General features: G+C 40.4%; 1 protein-coding gene across 1 annotated transcript in view; it reads left to right on the top strand.

Moving 5' to 3' along the window:
* rxfp2a (relaxin family peptide receptor 2a) overlaps positions 1-19,879 on the top strand; it is a 45,080-nt gene extending 25,201 nt beyond the window's left edge. The window contains exons 9-20 of the mRNA XM_085419620.1: positions 2,861-2,935; positions 3,296-3,367; positions 6,115-6,186; positions 6,528-6,602; positions 8,956-9,027; positions 9,328-9,399; positions 9,511-9,740; positions 14,269-14,414; positions 14,989-15,084; positions 15,810-15,978; positions 16,436-16,654; positions 19,010-19,879. Of these exons, the coding sequence (XP_085275746.1) occupies positions 2,861-2,935; positions 3,296-3,367; positions 6,115-6,186; positions 6,528-6,602; positions 8,956-9,027; positions 9,328-9,399; positions 9,511-9,740; positions 14,269-14,414; positions 14,989-15,084; positions 15,810-15,978; positions 16,436-16,654; positions 19,010-19,143 (1,432 nt within the window). The 3' untranslated portion in view covers positions 19,144-19,879. The remainder of the gene's footprint in view (positions 1-2,860; positions 2,936-3,295; positions 3,368-6,114; positions 6,187-6,527; positions 6,603-8,955; positions 9,028-9,327; positions 9,400-9,510; positions 9,741-14,268; positions 14,415-14,988; positions 15,085-15,809; positions 15,979-16,435; positions 16,655-19,009) is intronic.
* The last annotated feature ends 235 nt before the right edge of the window (positions 19,880-20,114 follow it).

The raw sequence follows: 20,114 nt of genomic DNA, 5'->3' as shown, positions 1-20,114 counted from the left end.
GTTTGCTGCTACAACTACACATGTTTCTTTTCCAAATATTTATTTATAAGTGACTTATGTATGTATGTATGTATATATATGTATATATTGTACTATTCTTAGTTAGCGTATTGTCTGTCTTGTCTTAATGTTGGTTTAAAATGGAGCACTGTAACAAAAAATAATTTCCCCCAGGGATCAATAAAGTATTCTGATTCTGATTCTGCTTCTGATTCCTACCACCTCATTTCAGTGTGGGCTTGATGCGCTGCCATATCATTCTCTGTCTTGTACATCTCAGACTTCTATTACTGGCAGAAACCAAAAACTTGGTTTCATCAGAAAACTGAGTTTTCCAGTCATCCGTGGTGAAATGCGGATATGTCTAAGCCAGGGCTGCCCAATCCCAGTCCTCGAGAGCTACTATCCTGCAGCTTTTAGATGCATCCCAACTCCAACACAGCTGAATCAAATGGTTTGATTACCTCTTCAGCATGCCATCGTGTTTGGCAAAGGCCTGATAACAAGCCATTCATTTGATTTGGGTGTGTGGGAACAAGGATGCATCTAAAAGCTGCAGGACGGTAGCTCTCGAGGACCGGGATTGGGCACCCCTGGTCTAAGCCCACCCAAAGCATCTGGACATGTGTTCCTTTCCCGAGAAGTGATTTAGAAGAGACCTTTTTCTATCACTGATGAGAAGCTTGATGTGTATCTTCTTTGAGGTCATAGCATTTTGGTCTCTCCGGCCATGCTTTGGATAAAAATGCTCCAGTTTCAACCCCTTGTTTTATAGCAGGTGAACAATGGCTGCAAGATCATTTAGTTAATTAGCCTCTAATAAATGTAATACATCCACCTGTGTGATATGAACAAAAGATACAACTCAAGGAACTGTAAGCTTTTAGATAAAACAGGTCCGTGCAAAACAATCAAGCTTCAACTTCATGGAGAGAAAAAAAATACTCAGAATTTCTGATTTTCTCAGCAAAGATGTACCTGTAACTTTATTTTGAAAGGTTCGTGGGTGGACATTCTTTTGTACATGCAAATATACTTACTAGAGATGGACTGATCCGATATTACATATCGGTATCGGTCCGATACTGACGTAAATTACTGGATCGGATATCGGAGAGAAATAAAAAATGTAATCCGATCCATTAAATATCAAAAAAGCACCACACAAAACTTTCGACACGGCGTAACTCTCCTCATAACCGTACCACGTTGGAGCAGTGTGCTCACGTGATAGAGCGGCTTTGTGTATTTGTAGCTTCGCTACCAAACCAGCATTTCATCTCCGAGGAAGTGATCCAGAGAGAAGTAAAGCAAGTGTGTAAGTTCATCTCTGAATGTTTGTAAAGCATTCCCGCGTTAAGCTTAACAACCCATATATGGAGCGACTGCCTCTTCTCTCCCCCTCCCTCTCCTGCTGCTACTTCAATCATGAAACTGCTTAATGATCAGCTGATCGGCTTTTCTGTCGCGAGTCCGTCTCTCTTGTTTGTTTATCTCCCACTTTGCACCAGAAAGAGGAAACCAGCGGCTGAATAACAGAAGCACGTTTAAGCTTGATAATCTGTTGTTAGAATTTATTTAATATTACTTTCTAGACCAGGATCCTTTTCTATGCAGCTGATGGCTGGTAACTGTGCAGGGGCGGATCTAGCAAAGTTTAGCCAGGGGGGCCGATAGGACATGAACAGGGAGAAGGGGGCACAAAGACATACTTTTCTTTCTTATTCTCATTTAAAATGTCTAGCTTTTATTAAATAATTATCTGAATCTTACACCCAAAGTTTTAATTTGATGTAAAATGTAAATAAGTCCATTACTGTATATAGTAACTATTAAGTCTAATATACCCTAGTAAGCTATATTACTTTTTCCTTTGGGGAGGTACCATCTGTGCAGTCTGCAGTTCTGTTAAAGAAAGATGTTGAATCTATTTAATAATTCTTGAAAAATAATTTATTTCTGTGCATTTTCTTTCACACTGCATCAAATTAAGGTTGATTACGTCGATTAAGCATCATGAGGTGGAGGGTGGTTCCTTATTTTTTTTGTTTGTTTTTTTTGTTTTGTTTTTTTGCTGGGAGTTTTAGAGCCCTATTAGTTAGGTTGCTTACTCTTTAAAATACCAGAATAGGGAGGATGGAGTAGGTTTAAGTTTATTAGATTGATCAGTATTGCTGAACTATGAAATATTTTGGGTGCAGTGCATTTTTTGCATACAGATATAACAGAATAGCTTTAGTGTTTGTTTGTTTTTTTGTTTTTTTTAACTTAAGTATGAACTTATACAAAAAGCAGCAAGATATTAAAAAAACGTTTTATTGATTAAAAAACACATTATGTCGGATTCATATTGGTATCGGCCGATATCCAAATTTATGATATCGGTATCGGACATAAAGTGCTATCGTGCCATCTCTAATACTTACCTTTCAAAATGTATATAAAAGTTCCTGGGACATAATTTAATAACATCCCAAAGTCATATAAACTGTGTGATAATGTCGTGTATACACTAACTTTTCTTTTTAGAATTTACAGCCTGCCTTGCTGGTGAAATAACAGCCTGTACATAAACAAAGATAATAAAGTTATGAGTCAAGTATATGACATGTGAACATTTTTCCATGCAAACATGTTGCTGCTTCATGCTGTCTGTCTGACTTTTGACTCACTTTTGCTTGACTGACCCCCGATCCTACACTCTGAGGATCAGCACATTTATATATGGATGACAAGAAGTCCAGGAGTAAATTGGCCCTTAAAAGTCACAGTCTAAGCCTTACATCTATTTAGTAGTCACTCTACAACTCTGTTCAGTCCTATTTAGTTTTGCGATTAAATGTCTTCCTCCCCCCTTCAGGTCCATGGTGAACACTTCACTGCAGCAGCTTCCTCATCCAAGCTTCTGTCAACACATGCCTGCCTTGGACTGGCTGTGAGTGAGAGTGTACTTGTGTGCATGCAGGTGTGTAGTGCATGTGATGTTAGTGCACTAAAAAGTGTAGCAGTTATGCTGATGTGTGTTTGTCCTTGTTTGCATATATAAATAACAAATTAAACTGGTATTATAGAGGTGATACTGAGTTGCATGACGGTTTGAGTCAGCCGATATCTCTGGGGTTGCTCAGATTTGCTTTATTTTTTTCTGAGCAGATTAAGTGCAAGAAAAAATATTCCATTTATTTTTTCTTTCATAACTTTTACCAAAGATCTATGAAAATTACACCCTTATATTTGTATGTTTAGTAAATGTACATTTTTATTTTCCCTCTCCTCCTGTTTTCACTACTCTCAGGGATCTTGAGGGAAACCAGATTCAAACTCTTAACTACTCTATCTTAAAGACATGCAGCAAGCTTGAAGTTTTGTGAGTATCCTGCTTTATTAAAAGTTCAATAAGAATGCTGAAAGCTCAGGGTTTAAATCTGCGCACCACACAGAAAGTTTCCCAAAAGATAAGGTAACGAGAGGTGTTGTTTGATCTTCAGATGCTGCATATATACTCAGCAGCTACTTTGTTAGGTACACTTGTTGAACTACTCAATAACACAAATATCTAATCGGCCAAACAAATAGCCGCAACTCTGTGCATGTAGGCATGAAAACATGGTCAAGACGACCTGCTGAAGTTCAAATGAATGTCACGAGGCTGAAGAAGTCACTTGAATGAGTGACAAAACGTTTCTCCCACTGAAAACACTATGCCCAGATGAACATAATCAAGTTTTTAGGATGTCTAAAGAAGACTGTAAAAATGTTGTCTGGTCTCATGAGTCATGATTTCTGTTGCAACATCTGGATGTTAGCATTTGGCATTAACAACAAGAAAGCATGGATCCATCCTGCCTTGTGTCAAAGCTCGGGTTAGTGGTGGAATAGTGTTGGGGATATTTTCTTGGCACACGTTGTGTCCCTTCAGACCAGTGGAGCATTGTTTAAACACAACAGCCTACCTGAGTATTGTTGCTGACCATGACCACAGTGCACCCATCTTCTCATGGCTCAGATCACTTCGAACTGGTTTCTTGGACATGGCCTCTCAACATCTCAACCCAGTAGAGCAGGTGTTTCAAACACAATGGCCCAACAAAGACAAAACTATGCATAAGACAAGACCCCCCCCCCCCCCCCCCCCCCCACAGCCATTCAAATTAGTAGATAAACAATTAAATAAAAAGTTTGTGTCTTTCATTTTTTTGCATTTTACAAAGTGTCCACAGTAAAAAGAATCACTTGTTGAAATGTTGCTCGTGTCAGAACTATAACAGAATGTGATATAGATACAATATTACAGCTGTTGCATTGTTAGTCTACAGCAAGTGTTAGTTAAGTGTAATGAGGATGTGTTTGTGCATGTTTAATATATCTCTGAGGTCTCAGTTGTGCCTAAACGCAGTTAATGTTGTGTTTACAGGAAATACATTAGAAATGATGGACTTTTCATATATCAATGCAGTTAGTTAATCATCCTTAAGGGACTTAAGTGGCTTAAGTTTTTAGAAAATCTCCCACTTTAATCCTTTAATTATGTTTTATTCATTTTATTTTATCTGTTCATCTAAGTTTATCTCCTGTTCTCTCCCCTTGGCGCGCCCACCCTCAGACACACTTGTTTTCTTTTTATTTATTTCATTAATTAACAAAACAAATTCTGCTGTGCAATCAGATCTTTAAGAAATTGGTCAAACAAGCATAGAAATAGAAATTGGCGCAACTAAATGTGACTATCAGGCCTGGCCTAAACTTGCTTGGAAACTTGGCTCAGGCCAAAAATTACACTGTGGTAGGCAGGCCTGCTGATCTTGGCTTAATTAGGCTTCTCACCAGCTCTTTTCCTGCAGTCATACTTGGAGTTGGCCTCGGCATGCAATCATGTCACTAGACCCAATAGCTCTGGAGAATATGCTTAAGTAAAGCTTTTCCTGGGCACATTGTGCTCTTCATTTATTTTTATCCCAGATGTGGAGGGCCACTGGGTTAAATAGGACATAAACAGAAATTAATGCTCTGGGTTTTAGTCTGCCAGGTTATTATTCCAGGTCCGTCACTACCATGTGATAGTGAGCTTGTGGGATGGCACCTATTCATTCACTTGTCACCACATCTGCCAGAACACCATGTCTGTTGATTCAACTATAGGGTCAGTGGATTGTGTATATGGATCTTTTGCTTCCCACTGTCAACACGATCACCTCATACACCAACAGAAGCCAGACAAATGCCATACACTTAAATTGAACCCTTGTGTGGTGTTCGTATTTTTGTTACTCAGCCAGTGTTCATGGGTCTGGTGGACCCGCTAGAGTTTTGGCTTTCCAAATTAACACTATCAAACAATTTTATGTTAAATTACTCAACAGATGTTTACTTCATCCCAATTACAAGACATATGAACAGCAAACATGGTTAATTTTTTCCCTTTACCTTTGTTAGATCACATTTATGAATTAATGTGCTTCTCGTTTTTCTTTTATATAACATGTTATAAATAAATCAGTTATAATCAAGTGGAGTGAGTGGAAAGACACAACACATTTACACGTGAAAAAATAATTAATTGTTTAATTTTTCTTTTGAAAAAAACTGAACACGGGTCTCACAGACCCGAACACCATACAAGGGTTAAGCTCTTCCACTTCGGTGAGCCAAGTCGCAATCTCCTTGGTGGATGCTGCATCCCTGACCTCACCAAGGCTGCCGACTTGCTGTTTCACAAATGGCCCTGCAAAGCCCAACAGTAAAGCCTGTTGTTTTTAGGACCTATCAGAGCAGCTCATGTGCCTCAGAGGAGGTTAAACTGAGATCTAGACAGAAGTGCAATCAAGGTTTGTTTCAAATGAATGCATGTGCGGCATTTTTAAACTCCACAAATAAAAACACAACATAGGGCTGAGAGGAGATGAGCCATGAGGTTTGGCAGTGAAATGAGCTGAATTAGAGGAAAGGATTCACACGAAGTTCAGTGAGTACGGAGGCCTAAGCAGGGTCATGCAAACTTTGAGGACATGGTTAAGACTGACTAAAGTAAATGAGATTGTATCCATTTATACCAGTTTTCCAACAGCACTTTGCAGCTCTCTGCATGGTTTCTGACAGCAGCTCTGCCTTCTTCAGGTTACTGATAGACAACAGGATTAGGACAATTCCCGAAAACACCTTCCAGTCTCTGTGGAAGCTGGTCGAACTGTGAGTAAGAGCATATTCACAGAAAGCCAGTAAAACCATGTCAAAATAAATAAATAAATATACACCACTGTCTTCAAGTTCACTCAAAGAGATTCTGGTGAGGCTGGTGTTAGAGAGGTTTTGTTCTGATGAGATATGAAGTGTCAGGGATGAGTAAGAAAAGAAACCTGTGTAGAATTTCATGCAAACATTATGTATCTGCACATTTATTTAAAGCCTTTGCTGTTTTCTATGCATGTTTACGCTGTCCATGTTTGGAATTGAATGAGAAAAATGTAAATGTGCTATAAAATGAGTCAGGAGGTTTAATTTTTCCCTTGTTTCTCTTTCATCCTCTTTAGGGATCTGTCTAGGAACAGGATTAGGGAGCTGCCAAAAAACACCTTCAAGAGTCTCTCCAATTCCCTCCTTAAACTGTGAGTAAATGATAGTGTGGAAAATCATTCGTCATTATGTGGGTTTTGTAACAGGACTGAATTAGGACAAGGTCTAAAGTAGGATTAAGAAAAAATAACTTTGTGAAGGTTTCTGAGAATGTGACTTATTCTTAGTGGGATACATGGTGGCTGTAATCAGATGCAGAATAAAACTATTTTTGTTGGAAGCTCTGAAAGAAAGAATTTATAATGTAAAAGAAAAATCAATCACGAAACTGTTGCATTGAGTTAAAATAATAAGTGCAAGCATCATATTTTTAGATAAACTGAGTTTATTTATGTGCCAATTCTATATAATCCTCCATTAATCCTCTTACTTCATTTTCATTTAGTGGTATTTTGAGCTTCTTTTCCACTGTGTGAGAGGAAAATGATATATAGTAATGTAACATAAGAAATATTTACAAACTGAAGACAGGCAGTAAAATCCTGCATCAAACTGCAGTATGTAGTAGGGTTTTTTTGTACTTGATATTTAAGTATTACTTCACTGTATGTGACCCACAATGTATGATGACTTTGACTTCTCTGATGTAGCGGTTTCAAAGGCTCATCAAATCAAATATGATACACTCAGCGTTACAAGGTTAACTCTGATCGTCCGTGTAACTCACAGTTTTAGAGCTGCTCCTCGTATGCATTGTGTCGTGCATTAAGGCATATGGACTGTTTTGATTTTGTAGTGTTAATTGTATGTATAAAATGTCTCAGCCTTTTCTATGCATACTCAAATCTTCCACTTATTACGTAAAAACAACATTTCTGTACTTTTGCCTCTTAGTGCTGAAGGGAAAAAATGTATCAAAATGAATGAACTTTGAGACAAACCTGTTTATGAGCAGCAGCTGAAGACCTTTTTTTGGGAAAGGAGGGGCCAGGACTGGAGATGCTGTCAGTCAGAGTAACAGCGCATGAATAATTGCTTTCATAAAACTATTGCGCTCCAGTTGGTCCGCTGGCTCCGTGTGTGTGTGTGTGTGTGTGTGTGTGTGTGTGTGTGTGTGTGTGTGTGTGTGTGTGTGTGTGTGTGTGTGTGTGTGACTCCCTAACGATCACTAGCTAAGACTTAACTAGAACAATGAGATTAGGCTATTTTCCACAGCACGAGCTATCCATGGAAATGCTTTTGAGTCTTGTTGATCCCACACCTCACAGGAAAGAGACAGGCGGAAAAGGCGGATTAGGGGTCTGCTATTTGAATCACTCGCATCACAGAAGAATTGCTGTTTATTGAGACTTTTGGGACAATCTGCTGCCCTCATTCGATGTCACATAATGCACATACAGTAACACATCCAATGGAGTGCATCCCCCTTTCAGTGACAAAACGGGCCTGGCCCATCAAGGGTTGGACTCGACTAGACCCCGGAAGGTGTGCTGTGGTATCTGGCACCAAGATGTTAGCAACAGATCCTTCCATCGTGTAAACTGTGAGGTGGCGCTTCCATGGATCAGACTTATTTCTCCAGCACATCCTACAGGTGCTCGATTGGATTGAGATCTTAGGAATTTGGAGGCCATGTGAACACCTCAAACTCATCGTTGTGCTACTTTTTGCTTTTTGGTGCCCTGCAGTGGACACACTGGGTCCAAAAAGCAGCATGGTCAACATGGGTACCATGAATGATCTGTGAAAATGCAGCACAATACACAACAAACTGTGATGCACAGTATATTCTGACATGTTTTCATCAGTTTGCAGTACAACAGCTCATATGTTGGATCGGACCACACAAGCCAGCCTTCGATTCCCACGTGCATCAATGACCCTGCTGCTGGTTCACCACTGTTCTTTCGTTGAACCACTTGGGATAGATAGTGACCACTACAGACTGGGCACACCTCAAAAAAGCTGCTCTGACCCAGTCGTCAACCCATTACAGTTTGGCCCTCGTCAAACTCGCTGAAATCCCTACGCTTGCCTTTTTTTTTTTTCTTGGAAGTGCAGGCTGATCTCACAGATCACTGCTGTCACTTCAAAAGCTGTCCATCGTGAAGTGACTTACAAAGCAGGAAAAAATTTATTATGTCAAAGTATCAAAATATGCTATTGCACAGATCTATCCTGCCATTGCTCATTGCAACATTTCTGGCTTGTAGTTATTCAGGCCCTCTAAAGAAGACTTTAAATCTACTCTAAACTATGTAATCTGAGCAGGGGGAAAAGTGCAGAAAGCATTCTGTATCTAATGTCAGGTGTAATTGGACACAGACCTGTTTTTTTTACTTGTTTTAAACAATCAAGGATGTCAGGAATGTACTGTCATTTGGCCATTTGTTATATTTCATGTTGACAGGCTTTGTTGTGTTTATCATCTGTTTCTTGTTTCAGAAATATCTCCCATAATCCTCTCCTCCGTATTCATCCAAGCCATTTCCACCACCTGACACATCTTCAGTCTCTGTAAGTACTCTGACATATACACGTTTGCCTGTTTTTATACATGTGAGGACCTTTATTGCCCTGAGCCTCAAACATCACAACTACATGCTTAATTTTAATAACTTTCCTCTAAATGTTATTCTAACCTCAATCATGAATACTAGTTTAAATCTTCAAACACTTCTTTGAAGTCATCTGGGACTCTCCAGAATATCTTTCTAATGCATTAATGGCTTCTTCACTTTGATGTCTTAATGCTGAAATTGGTCTTCAGAGTTTGCTGTAGTCTAGTGCGGTGGTGAAATCTGTTATTTCCTACAGAGCGCTGGAGGGAATTGAGATCGCAGATATTCAGACTAAGGTGTTCCTTCCCATGAAGAACCTCTCCCACATGTATGTGTAACACACAGCCGTCACTTCAGAAGAACCAGCATGTTTTGTCATCTCTTCTTTGTCGGTTGTGTTTTTGTTTGTTTTTTACAATTTTTCTCTTTTCTCTACAAGCTATTTCAAGAAGTTTCAGTACTGTTCCTATGCACCTCATGTGAGGTCCTGTAAACCCAACACAGATGGCATCTCTTCTTTTGAGGACCTCCTGGCTAACATGGTGCTGCGGGTGTCTGTCTGGGTCATGGCCCTCATCACCTGCTTTGGTAATCTGTTTGTCATCGGCATGAGGTCGCTGATTCGTGCTGAGAACAACCTGCATGCTGCCTGCATCAAAGTTCTCTGCTGTGAGTAACAACGTAGCACCGGGTGAGACAGTCTCGCAAAATAAAAGTACTTGTAAAAGCAGCAATAAATCTAAATGTCAAGCTGTTCTTTTGGAAAGTGAATAAGTCAGCTTAGCCTTGCTTCTATCCAATGAAACAGGATGAAGAAGTTTGTTATACTGGGATGGGATCAAACTGCTTGGAGACTTCCCAATCTACACACTTCTCCTTCATTCTCCTCTTTCACATTCCCTGTGCCTTTCTATGCCACTGTTGCAAAGCCTACTCCAAAAATGCAAAAACTGGGATGTTTTGTAAAGTGGAAATAAAAACAGAATGCAGAAATGAAATAAGGAAAAAGTTCCAGATAAACTATCAGCTCATTTTGAAATCGATGATAGCAAAATTTACCAGTGTATAGCATCCTGCCTTCATTTAACATCAGTCCATAAAAGTCTGGGACCTGAGGAAACCAGCAGCTGGACCTTTAGAAGTGTAGCCTTTTCCCATTCTTGTCTGACAGAGGACTCTAGCTACTCGGCAATCCTGGGTCTAATGCACCCTCATACCATTAGAGAGCCAGGCATCCATGTTTTCCAAAATGAATTTTAAATTTCAATTTGTCTGACCACAGAATAGTTTTCCGCTGTGCCTCAATCCACTTTAAATGACCTTTGACCCAGAGAAGATGGTAGCATTTCTGGATCATGTTCACATATGGCTTGTTCTTTGCATCATAGAGCTTTAAACCTTCTTGGATGGCACAATGAACTGTGTTCACAGACAGTGAAATCTGGAAGTGTTACTGAGCCCATGCAGGGATTTCCATGACAAAATCAAGTCTGTTTTTATTGCAGTGAAGTCTAAGGACCTGCAGATTATGGGCATCCAGGACTGATATTTTTTTCCAGATGCATCTTTTGATGATATTATGTACTGTAACTGGTGAGGTATCCAAAGTCTTCATAAATTTGCAGTGAGGAAAACTGTTCTAAAATTCTTCAATTTGTGTTTTTTTTTTTTTTTTTACAGATTTGTGAACCTCTGCGCATCTTTACTTCTTAGAAACTCTGCCTCTCAGAGATGCTCTTTTTATACCCACTCATGTTTCTGATTTGCTGCCAGTGATCCCAATGAGTTGCAAAAAGTCTCTGCAGCTGTTTCTTTTTAGTATCACTTACTTTTGTTTTCTGTGTTCTGTTGTGAATAGCACGTCACTATGGGTTTATGAGATTGGTATTTGTGTTTACACAGGATCCCAACTTTTTCTGGATTTGGATTTGTAGTTTGCGTCTCCCCTCATGGTAAAAAGCTTCCCTCCCTGAGTCTGTTTCTACTTGAGGTTGCTTCCTCTTTAGAGGGAGTTCTTTCACCACTCTGTTGTCTATGGCTCGCTCATATGGGATTGTCCAATCAAACCATGGGATTGTGGCTATATTAGACTGTCTGGAGGCAAAATTGTTTCCACTTGGTTTGTTTCCAGAAGTAAAAACATGTTTAATTTTTTTTTAAATTTAATGTCAGAAATCTAACAGCATTGTGTTAGAGAAAACAAAAACAAGAGACTAACTCACTAAGACTCTGAGATGGAGGGAAAAGGAAATGAAGATGTTTGCTGCAAACCATGCAGGTTTTTGGTTTTTTGTTCTGCTGTACTTCTTAAATTGTTTACTTTGTCTTATTTGTACATTATTTATGGAGCACCTTTTCTTTGGAGATTGCAGATAGTTGCTTCTTTAATGTGAGGAGCAGATTGTTCTTTTGTTTTTGTTTTTTTGTTTATTTACTCTGTCATTAATGAATAAGTAAAGAAACATAATCATCTAACTCAAGGACGGGCTTTCTAGGAACATTAAAAATTTGATATAATAGATTAGACGTGAGAAGCAAGTGGGCTTGAGTTCAGATCCTTGATTAATAAATGGAGGTCAATTTTGAATCTGTGAGAAATGCCTCTTAAAATGCAGTTGAGGTCCTGTCAGATCATTAAAGAAATTCACAGTCACTCAGAGATTGTTTGAGCAGACCCCCACCCCCCAAACCTCGGGTTGAGAGGTTTAACAATAAATATATCAAAATTTGTAGCTAGTTGTGAAACTTTAGCAGCTATAATGCATTTAACATCTCACTAAAATTGCATTTTTAATCCAGGGGTGTCTTTGGTTACAGGGAATCATGTTTTTACAGCGGTAATAACTTAGTGAAGAAGAGATTATTGTGCAGCTATTAGTAAGTATAAATTTAGATTGCCATAGTCTTCTTAAAATTAAGATGCTAGCCACAACGACTGAAAATATGCTTTACGTTTAATTTCTAATATTCTAATAAGTAATTACACAGGACACAGAGGGTTCATGTGGTACTCATAAATATACTTTGATTAGTGTGTGATTACATCTTCCAACAAATTGATCTGTTCTCAAAAATTCTGATTTTATCCATTAAAAATACAAAGGAGCATGCATCGGTTTGTGGAAGCCACCAACAACAACAGCTGGTTATAAGCTAACATCATGTATCCAAAAAATCACAGTTTCCTTCTCATAAACAGTTTGTTTATATTCTTGAACCATAGGGTAGCGTTTTTTCATGAGGTGTCCGTTAGAGCCACTATAAAGGAAGTTTCACTAATGTTAATGTTAATGACTAACAGCAGCTAACAACAGCATTTCCCAACAGAAAAGTTTAGCATATCTCAAACAACAATCACTTCAGTATCACTGTCATCAGACGTGAGCTTCACTGTCTCATCGACTCATATCGGACTCCTTTCACAAAGTTTTACAGCCTCCTAATAGACACCAAACAAACTGACAGCAGACTGACAGCCTACACTCCCTACAGATGAACAGACACCAGAGCTGTTTGTCCTAGAGTGGCCACCATACCTAAGATTATGCACTTGAATTGGGAGGGGTAAGAAAACAGTTGACTGCAATCTAGTGCATCTAGATCTAGTGGTGAGATTTTACACACAGTTTTAGTCAACACTTACCTAATTTCTTTCCAGCCCACCTACACTGAACAAAAATATAAACGCAACACCTTTGTTACTGCTCCCATTCCCCATGGGATGGACGTAGAGACCTAAAATTCATTCCAGATACACAATATAACCATCCCTCCCAAACAGTGGTCACAAATCAGTCCAAATGTGTGGTAGTGGGCACATTTGCTATATTGAGATAATCCATCCCACCTCACAGGTGTGCCACATCAGGATGCTGATCTGACATCATGAGTAGTGCACAGGTGTACCTCAGACTGCCCACAACAAAAGGCCACCCTGGAATGTGCAGTTTTTTGCGCTATTGGGGGTCTGGGGACCCAGAACCGGTCAGTATCTGGTGTGACCACCATTTGCCTCATGCAGTGCAACACATCGTCGCATGGAGTCTATCAGATTGTCAATTGTGGCCTGTGGAATGTTGGTCCACTCCACTTCAATGGCTGTGCGAGGTTGTTGGATATTCGTGGAAACTGGTACACGCTGTCGTATACGCCGGTCAAGCACATCCCGAACATGCTCAATGGGTGACATGTCCGGTGAGTATGCTGGCCATGCAAGAACTGGGACCTTCTCAGCTGCCATCTGCCCTGAACAATGTGAACCATGATTCATCCGTGAAGCGCACACCTCTCCAACGTGCCAGACGCCATCGAATGTGAGCATTTGCCCACACAAGTCTGTTACGGCGACGAGCTGGAGTCAGGTCAAGACCCCGATGAGGACGACGGGCATGCAGTTGAGCATCCCTGAGACGGTTTCTGACAGTTTGTGCAGAAATTGTTTGGTTGTGCAAACCAATTGTTCCAGCAGCTGTCTGGGTGGCTGGTCTCAGACGATCTTGGAGGTGAACCTGCTGGATGTGGAGGTCCTGGGCTGGTGTGGTTACACGAGGTCTGCGGTTGTGAGGCCGGTTGGATGTGCTGCCATATTCTCTGAAACGCCTGTGGAGACGGCTTATGGTTGAGAAATGAACATTCAATGCACGGGCGACAGATCTGGTTGACATTCCTGCTGTCAGCATGCCAATTGCACGCTCCCTCATTGCTTGTGGCATCTGTGGCATTTTGCTGTGAGACAAAACTGCACATTCCAGGGTGGCCTTTTGTTGTGGGCAGTCTGAGGTACACCTGTGCACTACTCATGATGTCAGATCAGCATCCTGATGTGGCACACCTGTGAGGTGGGATGGATTATCTCAATATAGCAGATGTGCCCACTACCACACATTTGGACTGATTTGTGACCACTGTTTGGGAGGGATGGTTATATTGTGTATCTGGAATGAATTTTAGGTCTCTACGTCCATCCCATGGGGAATGGGAGCAAAAACAAAAGTGTTGCGTTTATATTTTTGTTGAGTGTATCTGCATATAGCAAGATCCATCCATGCTTGTGGTTCCATTAATCTTGCCTGTTGTGGTGACTTAAAAAATATTATGATACTGTTTTTGGGAAGGATGTAGCTGACAGATGGGCTTATAATCACACAGGGCACATCTGCCTGTAAATAGACTCATAGATGTCATCCTTATCATCCAGGTGCTGACTGCCTCATGGGCGTGTACCTGTTTTTTGTTGGCGTATCTGATGTAAAATTCCGCGGTCAGTACAACCGTAACGCCCTGCTGTGGATGGAAAGTGCGGAGTGTCGGACCATTGGATTCCTGGCCATGCTCTCCTCAGAGGTACTGCCCATGTATATATCACACTTCAACACACGCAAATATGCATGCAGATTGAGACAAACTGATCTGTACTGTAAAACTGACACATCACAAGGAGTTGCACTTACACATCCTTCGCTTTTTGCTTGTACTTTTGCCCTGCTGTTTTCAGCTAAAGTAGCTTCAAGATTAAAATCATCTTTTGTTCCGCTCACTGGCTGTATCAGCTTGTTTTGGCTCTGCATTATATAAATATCATGTTTGCAGACTAAGGTACTCATATTATGCTCTCTTTTACTTTAAAAACATGTTTATAATTCACTCTCACTCATTGCTTTTAGCTGTTGCAGATGGAGACATAACAAGCCTCAGCTGGAGTTTAACAACCTGTCTCAGAACTTTATGCACTTTCCAGGATAAATCATCATTAGACTGACTTTATAAATGATGTGAACCCAAGTTCCATCCTCTGCATGTTGATTCCTCTGTCATAATAGAGGTTCTACTAATAACAGTGCAGCCAATATTCAAAGCAGTGTTCAGTTTATAAGTTAAAAACATGTTGTTTTCATTTGCGGTGCATGTTTCTCCTCAGGTGTCTGTTCTCCTCCTGACCTACCTGACTCTGGAGAAGTTCCTTGTCATTGTTTTCCCTTTTAGAAATTTGCACCCAGGCAAATTTCAGACAGGGGTAAGTTGCACTTTTCAAAATGGGGAACAATGTGCCTGATGAATGTCATCCAACTGTTGTCTTTGTCTACAAAGTAATCGTCACTCTTATTTTGAAGAAAAACTGCTGAAGAACACACTGCACAAAAGTCCTCAACGCTCACTGACTCAGTAACTGCAGAGCTCCAAACCTCCTCTGGCATTAACATCAGCACAAAAACTGTTTGCTGGGAGCTTCATGCCTTCAGTAGGTGTAAAGTGCAGTTAGCTCATTTTAGTCCACTAGTAATCTTAGCTGTAAGGGAAAACAGTTTGTGTGAAGAACAAAAGAGAGATATCCTTTGTTCTACTGGTTTGGTATGAAGTATAAAGTAACCCCTGAACATCACCATCCCCAAAATATTGACCATTTCCAGATTTACTACAGTCTACTATTCATTTTACTGCTTTGAACCAAGTCTAAGAGTCAGCCATTTACTGTAAATATGCCTCCACCCACCTCACATCCACCAGTAAAGAATTAAAAGACCTACTGCTTGTTCTCCCAGATTGTCCACACAGAGGCAGAACATGAAGTGACTCGTCAGTCAGCAGGAGGCAACTTGATTGAAGCAAATGCTTGAAATCTGATTAAATAAATGTCAACTAGAGTTTGGAAACCCAGGCAGTCATAACTTTTCTTATTTGGGGAATTTGAAGAGTACTTTGTGTGAAATCCTGACAGCATGTATGTTGTCCTGCTTTAAGGTGGTCCTGGCCTCGATCTGGCTGCTGGGGTTTATTATTGCAGCCGTGCCCCTAATGAATGAGGACGTCTTTGGGAACTACTACGGATGTAATGGGGTCTGCTTTCCCCTGCACTCTGACAGGCAAGAAAAACCTACTGCCAAAGGATATTCCACAGGGATTTTTCTGGGTGAATAGAAGATTTTGTTTTTCATGAATTTTCATTCCATATTTTCTACTTACATAAGTAAGAGACAGCACTCAGAAGTGGGAATAATTCTTTGTATTATTGTAGGGTCTTTACCTTACAACATAAAACACCTTGAGGCAACTGTTGCTGTGATTTGGTGATGTATAAATGAAATTGAATTGAATTGGAGTTCAGTAAAATCTTTTTTTTTAATTGTCTTTTTCAGAAAAGAAAGACAATCTTCCATTTAAACTTTAAACACCCAAAGAAATGCGAAATTGTTCATTATCACAGAATATACAAAGTGTAAAGTAAAAAAAACTACGCAGTACAAATCTGTGAAGCAGAACTGTCCTGTGTTCAAAACCACTTAAATACTGTATTTAATACTGTATGAACTGCATAACGGTGTTTGATATAGTCCCAGCCAGCATGAAAAGCATTTGTATCTCTTTAGGTCTAAACCTGGTGGCTTTCCTGGTGATTGTATTCTCCTACTCCAGTATGTTCTGCTCCATCTATAAAACCGGCATCAATGCCACCGACCTGAGGAGCGGACTGCACAGAGATGTGGCTGTGGCCAACAGGTTTTTCTTCATCGTGTTCTCTAATGCCCTCTGCTGGATTCCTATATTTTTGGTGAAAGTCCTCTCGCTGCTGGAGGTGGAGATCCCTGGTAAGAAGTGAAACATATATATGTGTGTATATGTGTATGTATAGATATATGTGTGTATATGTGTATGTATAGATATATGTGTATGTATAGATATATGTGTGTGTGTGTGTGTGTATATATATATATATATATATATATATATATATATATATATATATATATATATATATATATATATATATATATATATAGCAGTCCCTTCTTACGAATGCGTAGTGGTTAGACTACACGCCTTTGGAACACAGGATTGCGAGTTCGATTCCTGCCTGGGGCGTCTGTATCCAGTAAGGGTCCTAAGGCTAGACCCCCTATATTAAGCAAGCCTACCGCAGACATGAGCGAGACGGATAAATATGAAGGCATGCCGGCTCGGACGTCGCCCGGATCAACGAGGTCCGCGTCAGGTGTTGAGGAACCAGGGTACCCTGACGAAAAGTGGGCTACTGGAACAGGAAGGCATCGGTGGGCAAGAGACAAAAAAAGGGGCGTTGTTGGAATGCTACTACGCAAGTAACCCCGGCGGAAGGGGCTACATGAATAGGATGAGGGACCTATGGATATATATATATATATATACAGTGGGGCAAAAAAGTATTTAGTCAGCCACCGATTGTGCAAGTTCCCCCACTTAAAATGATGACAGAGGTCAGTAATTTGCACCAGAGGTACACTTCAACTGTGAGAGACAGAATGTGAAAAAAAAAATCCATGAATCCACATGGTAGGATTTGTAAAGAATTTATCCGTAAATCAGGGTGGAAAATAAGTATTTGGTCACCTCAAACATGGAAAATCTCTGGCTCTCACAGACCTGTAACGTCTTCTGTAAGAAGCTTTTCTGTCCCCCACTCGTTACCTGTATGAATGGCACCTGTTTGAACTCATCATCTGTATAAAAGACACCTGTCCACAGCCTCAAACAGTCAGACTCCAAACTCCGCCATGGCCAAGACCAAAGAGCTTTCGAAGGACACCAGGAAAAGTATTGTAGACCTGCACCAGACTGGGAAGAGTGAATCTACAATAGGCAAGCAGCTTGGTGTGGAAAAATCAACTGTGGGAGCAATCATCAGAAAATGGAAGACATACAAGACCACTGATAATCTCCCACGATCTGGGGCTCCACGCAAGATCTCATCCCGTGGAGTCAAAATGATCATGAGAACGGTGAGCAAAGATCCCAGAACCACACGGGGGGACCTGGTGAATGACCTGCAGAGAGCTGGGACCAAAGTAACAAAGGTCACCATCAGTAACACACTACAACGGCAGGGAATCAAATCCTGCAGTGCCAGACGTGTTCCGCTGCTGAAGCCAGTGCATGTCCAGGCCCGTCTGAAGTTTGCCAGAGAGCACATGGATGATACAGCAGAGGATTGGGAGAATGTCATGTGGTCAGATGAAACCAAAGTGGAACTTTTTGGTATAAACTCAACTCGTCGTGTTTGGAGGACGAAGAATACTGAGTTGCATCCCAAGAACACCATACCTACTGTGAAGCATGGGGGTGGAAACATCATGCTATGGGGCTGTTTTTCTGCCAAGGGGACAGGACGACTGATCCGTGTTAAGGACAGAATGAATGGGGCCATGTATCGTGAGATTTTGAGCCAAAACCTCCTTCCATCAGTGAGAACTTTGAAGATGAAACGAGGCTGGGTCTTCCAACATGACAATGATCCAAAACACACCGCCCGGGCAACAAAGGAGTGGCTCCGTAAGAAGTATTTGAAAGTCCTGGAGTGGCCTAGCCAGTCTCCAGACCTCAACCCCATAGAAAATCTGTGGCGGGAGTTGAAAGTCCGTGTTGCTCGGCGACAGCCCCAAAACATCACTGCTCTCGAGAAGATCTGCATGGAGGAATGGGCCAAAATACCAGCTACTGTGTGTGCAAACCTGGTAAAGACCTATAGTAAACGTTTGACCTCTGTTATTGCCAACAAAGGTTATGTTACAAAGTATTGAGTTGTATTTTTGTTATTGACCAAATACTTATTTTCCACCCTGATTTACGAATAAATTCTTTACAAATCCTACCATGTGGATTCATGGATTTTTTTTCACATTCTGTCTCTCACAGTTGAAGTGTACCTCTGGTGCAAATTACTGACCTCTGTCATCATTTTAAGTGGGGGAACTTGCACAATCGGTGGCTGACTAAATACTTTTTTGCCCCACTGTATATATATACATGTGTGTGTATATGTATATATATATGTGTGTGTGTGTGTGTGTATACATGTGTGTGTGTATGTATAGGTCACTGTGTTACTTTATTGAATAGTTTGCTAACAAGCATCAACACAATTATATTTCTCTAGATTTCAATCACTTGTGAAATGTTTCCTTCCTTAGGCACTATCTCCAGCTGGGTTGTCATCTTCATCCTTCCCATCAACAGTGCCTTGAACCCCATCCTGTACACCTTGACCACCAGCTTCTTCAGAGAGCAGGTGGAAGTTTTACTCTGTCACTGGCAATACTCCTAATACTCTTCTGCCAGGAGGAGTATTATGTCTGAAGAAAGACCGCAAAAGCCTTACCTCGTCCACAATCTTTATGGAGACGTCACGGGGTCTGTGCTACCAGCCACCCGTTTACCTCCAGCAGGTGTCACTTATAAGCGCAGATCCTCTCTATGCCTGATGATGTATTTGTAAAGATACAGCATTTTGTAAGCTACTAGTCCTTTTTTATTGTTTTACGTTCACATTCACACCCACATCCAGGATAGAATCACCAAATATCCTAACATGAACATATTTGGACCCAAATACAAATAGTACCCAAAGAGAGCCCATGCAGGCCAGACCTTTTTGCTTTGAGGCAAAAGACCTAACCACTGTTGCACTTCACCACTTGAATTAATAAAATATAATGAACATAATATAAAAATTCAAGATCTTACAACTGGTCCAGTCATAATTTATAAAATATACTGTTAATGTCAAGCCATCCTGAGGATGGCGCAGACCATAAAATGGGTGTCAAACATAGGGCCCAGGGGCTAGAATTGGCCAGGCAAAAACTCTAGTCCCATTGGGCTGCTTTGGGGAAATTGAAGGAGCTCATAAATCTTGGACTTTTTACCGTACTCTCATAAGTTTTACAGCTTTTTTTCTACTGATAAAAACCACGCTCCCCACTTCCTCCCAGTGAAAACAGAACTTTTTTAATGATAGGACACTCTGGGCAATGAGCTACCAAAACTTTTTATGTAATTTTACACATTTATTTCTTACTGTCAAAGCCCAAAAGTCATTCTGACAGATTTCTTTTTATTTACTTACAGCAGCATTTCTTTATCACGTAAAAGGAGATGCCCAATTTAAATTGCACTTTTCATTAATCTGTTAAGATATAGGAGGGATTAACTGTGCAGTTAACTTCTTTAAAACGATAGAAAAGCGCATTTCAGTTAAGATGAAAATGAGCTTTATGTGGCTCATGTAAAATGAGT

This window comes from Rhamphochromis longiceps, linkage group LG10 (assembly GCF_057381845.1).
Source record: "Rhamphochromis longiceps isolate RC_006_pf linkage group LG10, R_longiceps_female_GT1.1, whole genome shotgun sequence".
NCBI lineage: Eukaryota > Metazoa > Chordata > Actinopteri > Cichliformes > Cichlidae > Rhamphochromis > Rhamphochromis longiceps.
This window is presented reverse-complemented; position numbering and strand designations above follow the sequence as displayed.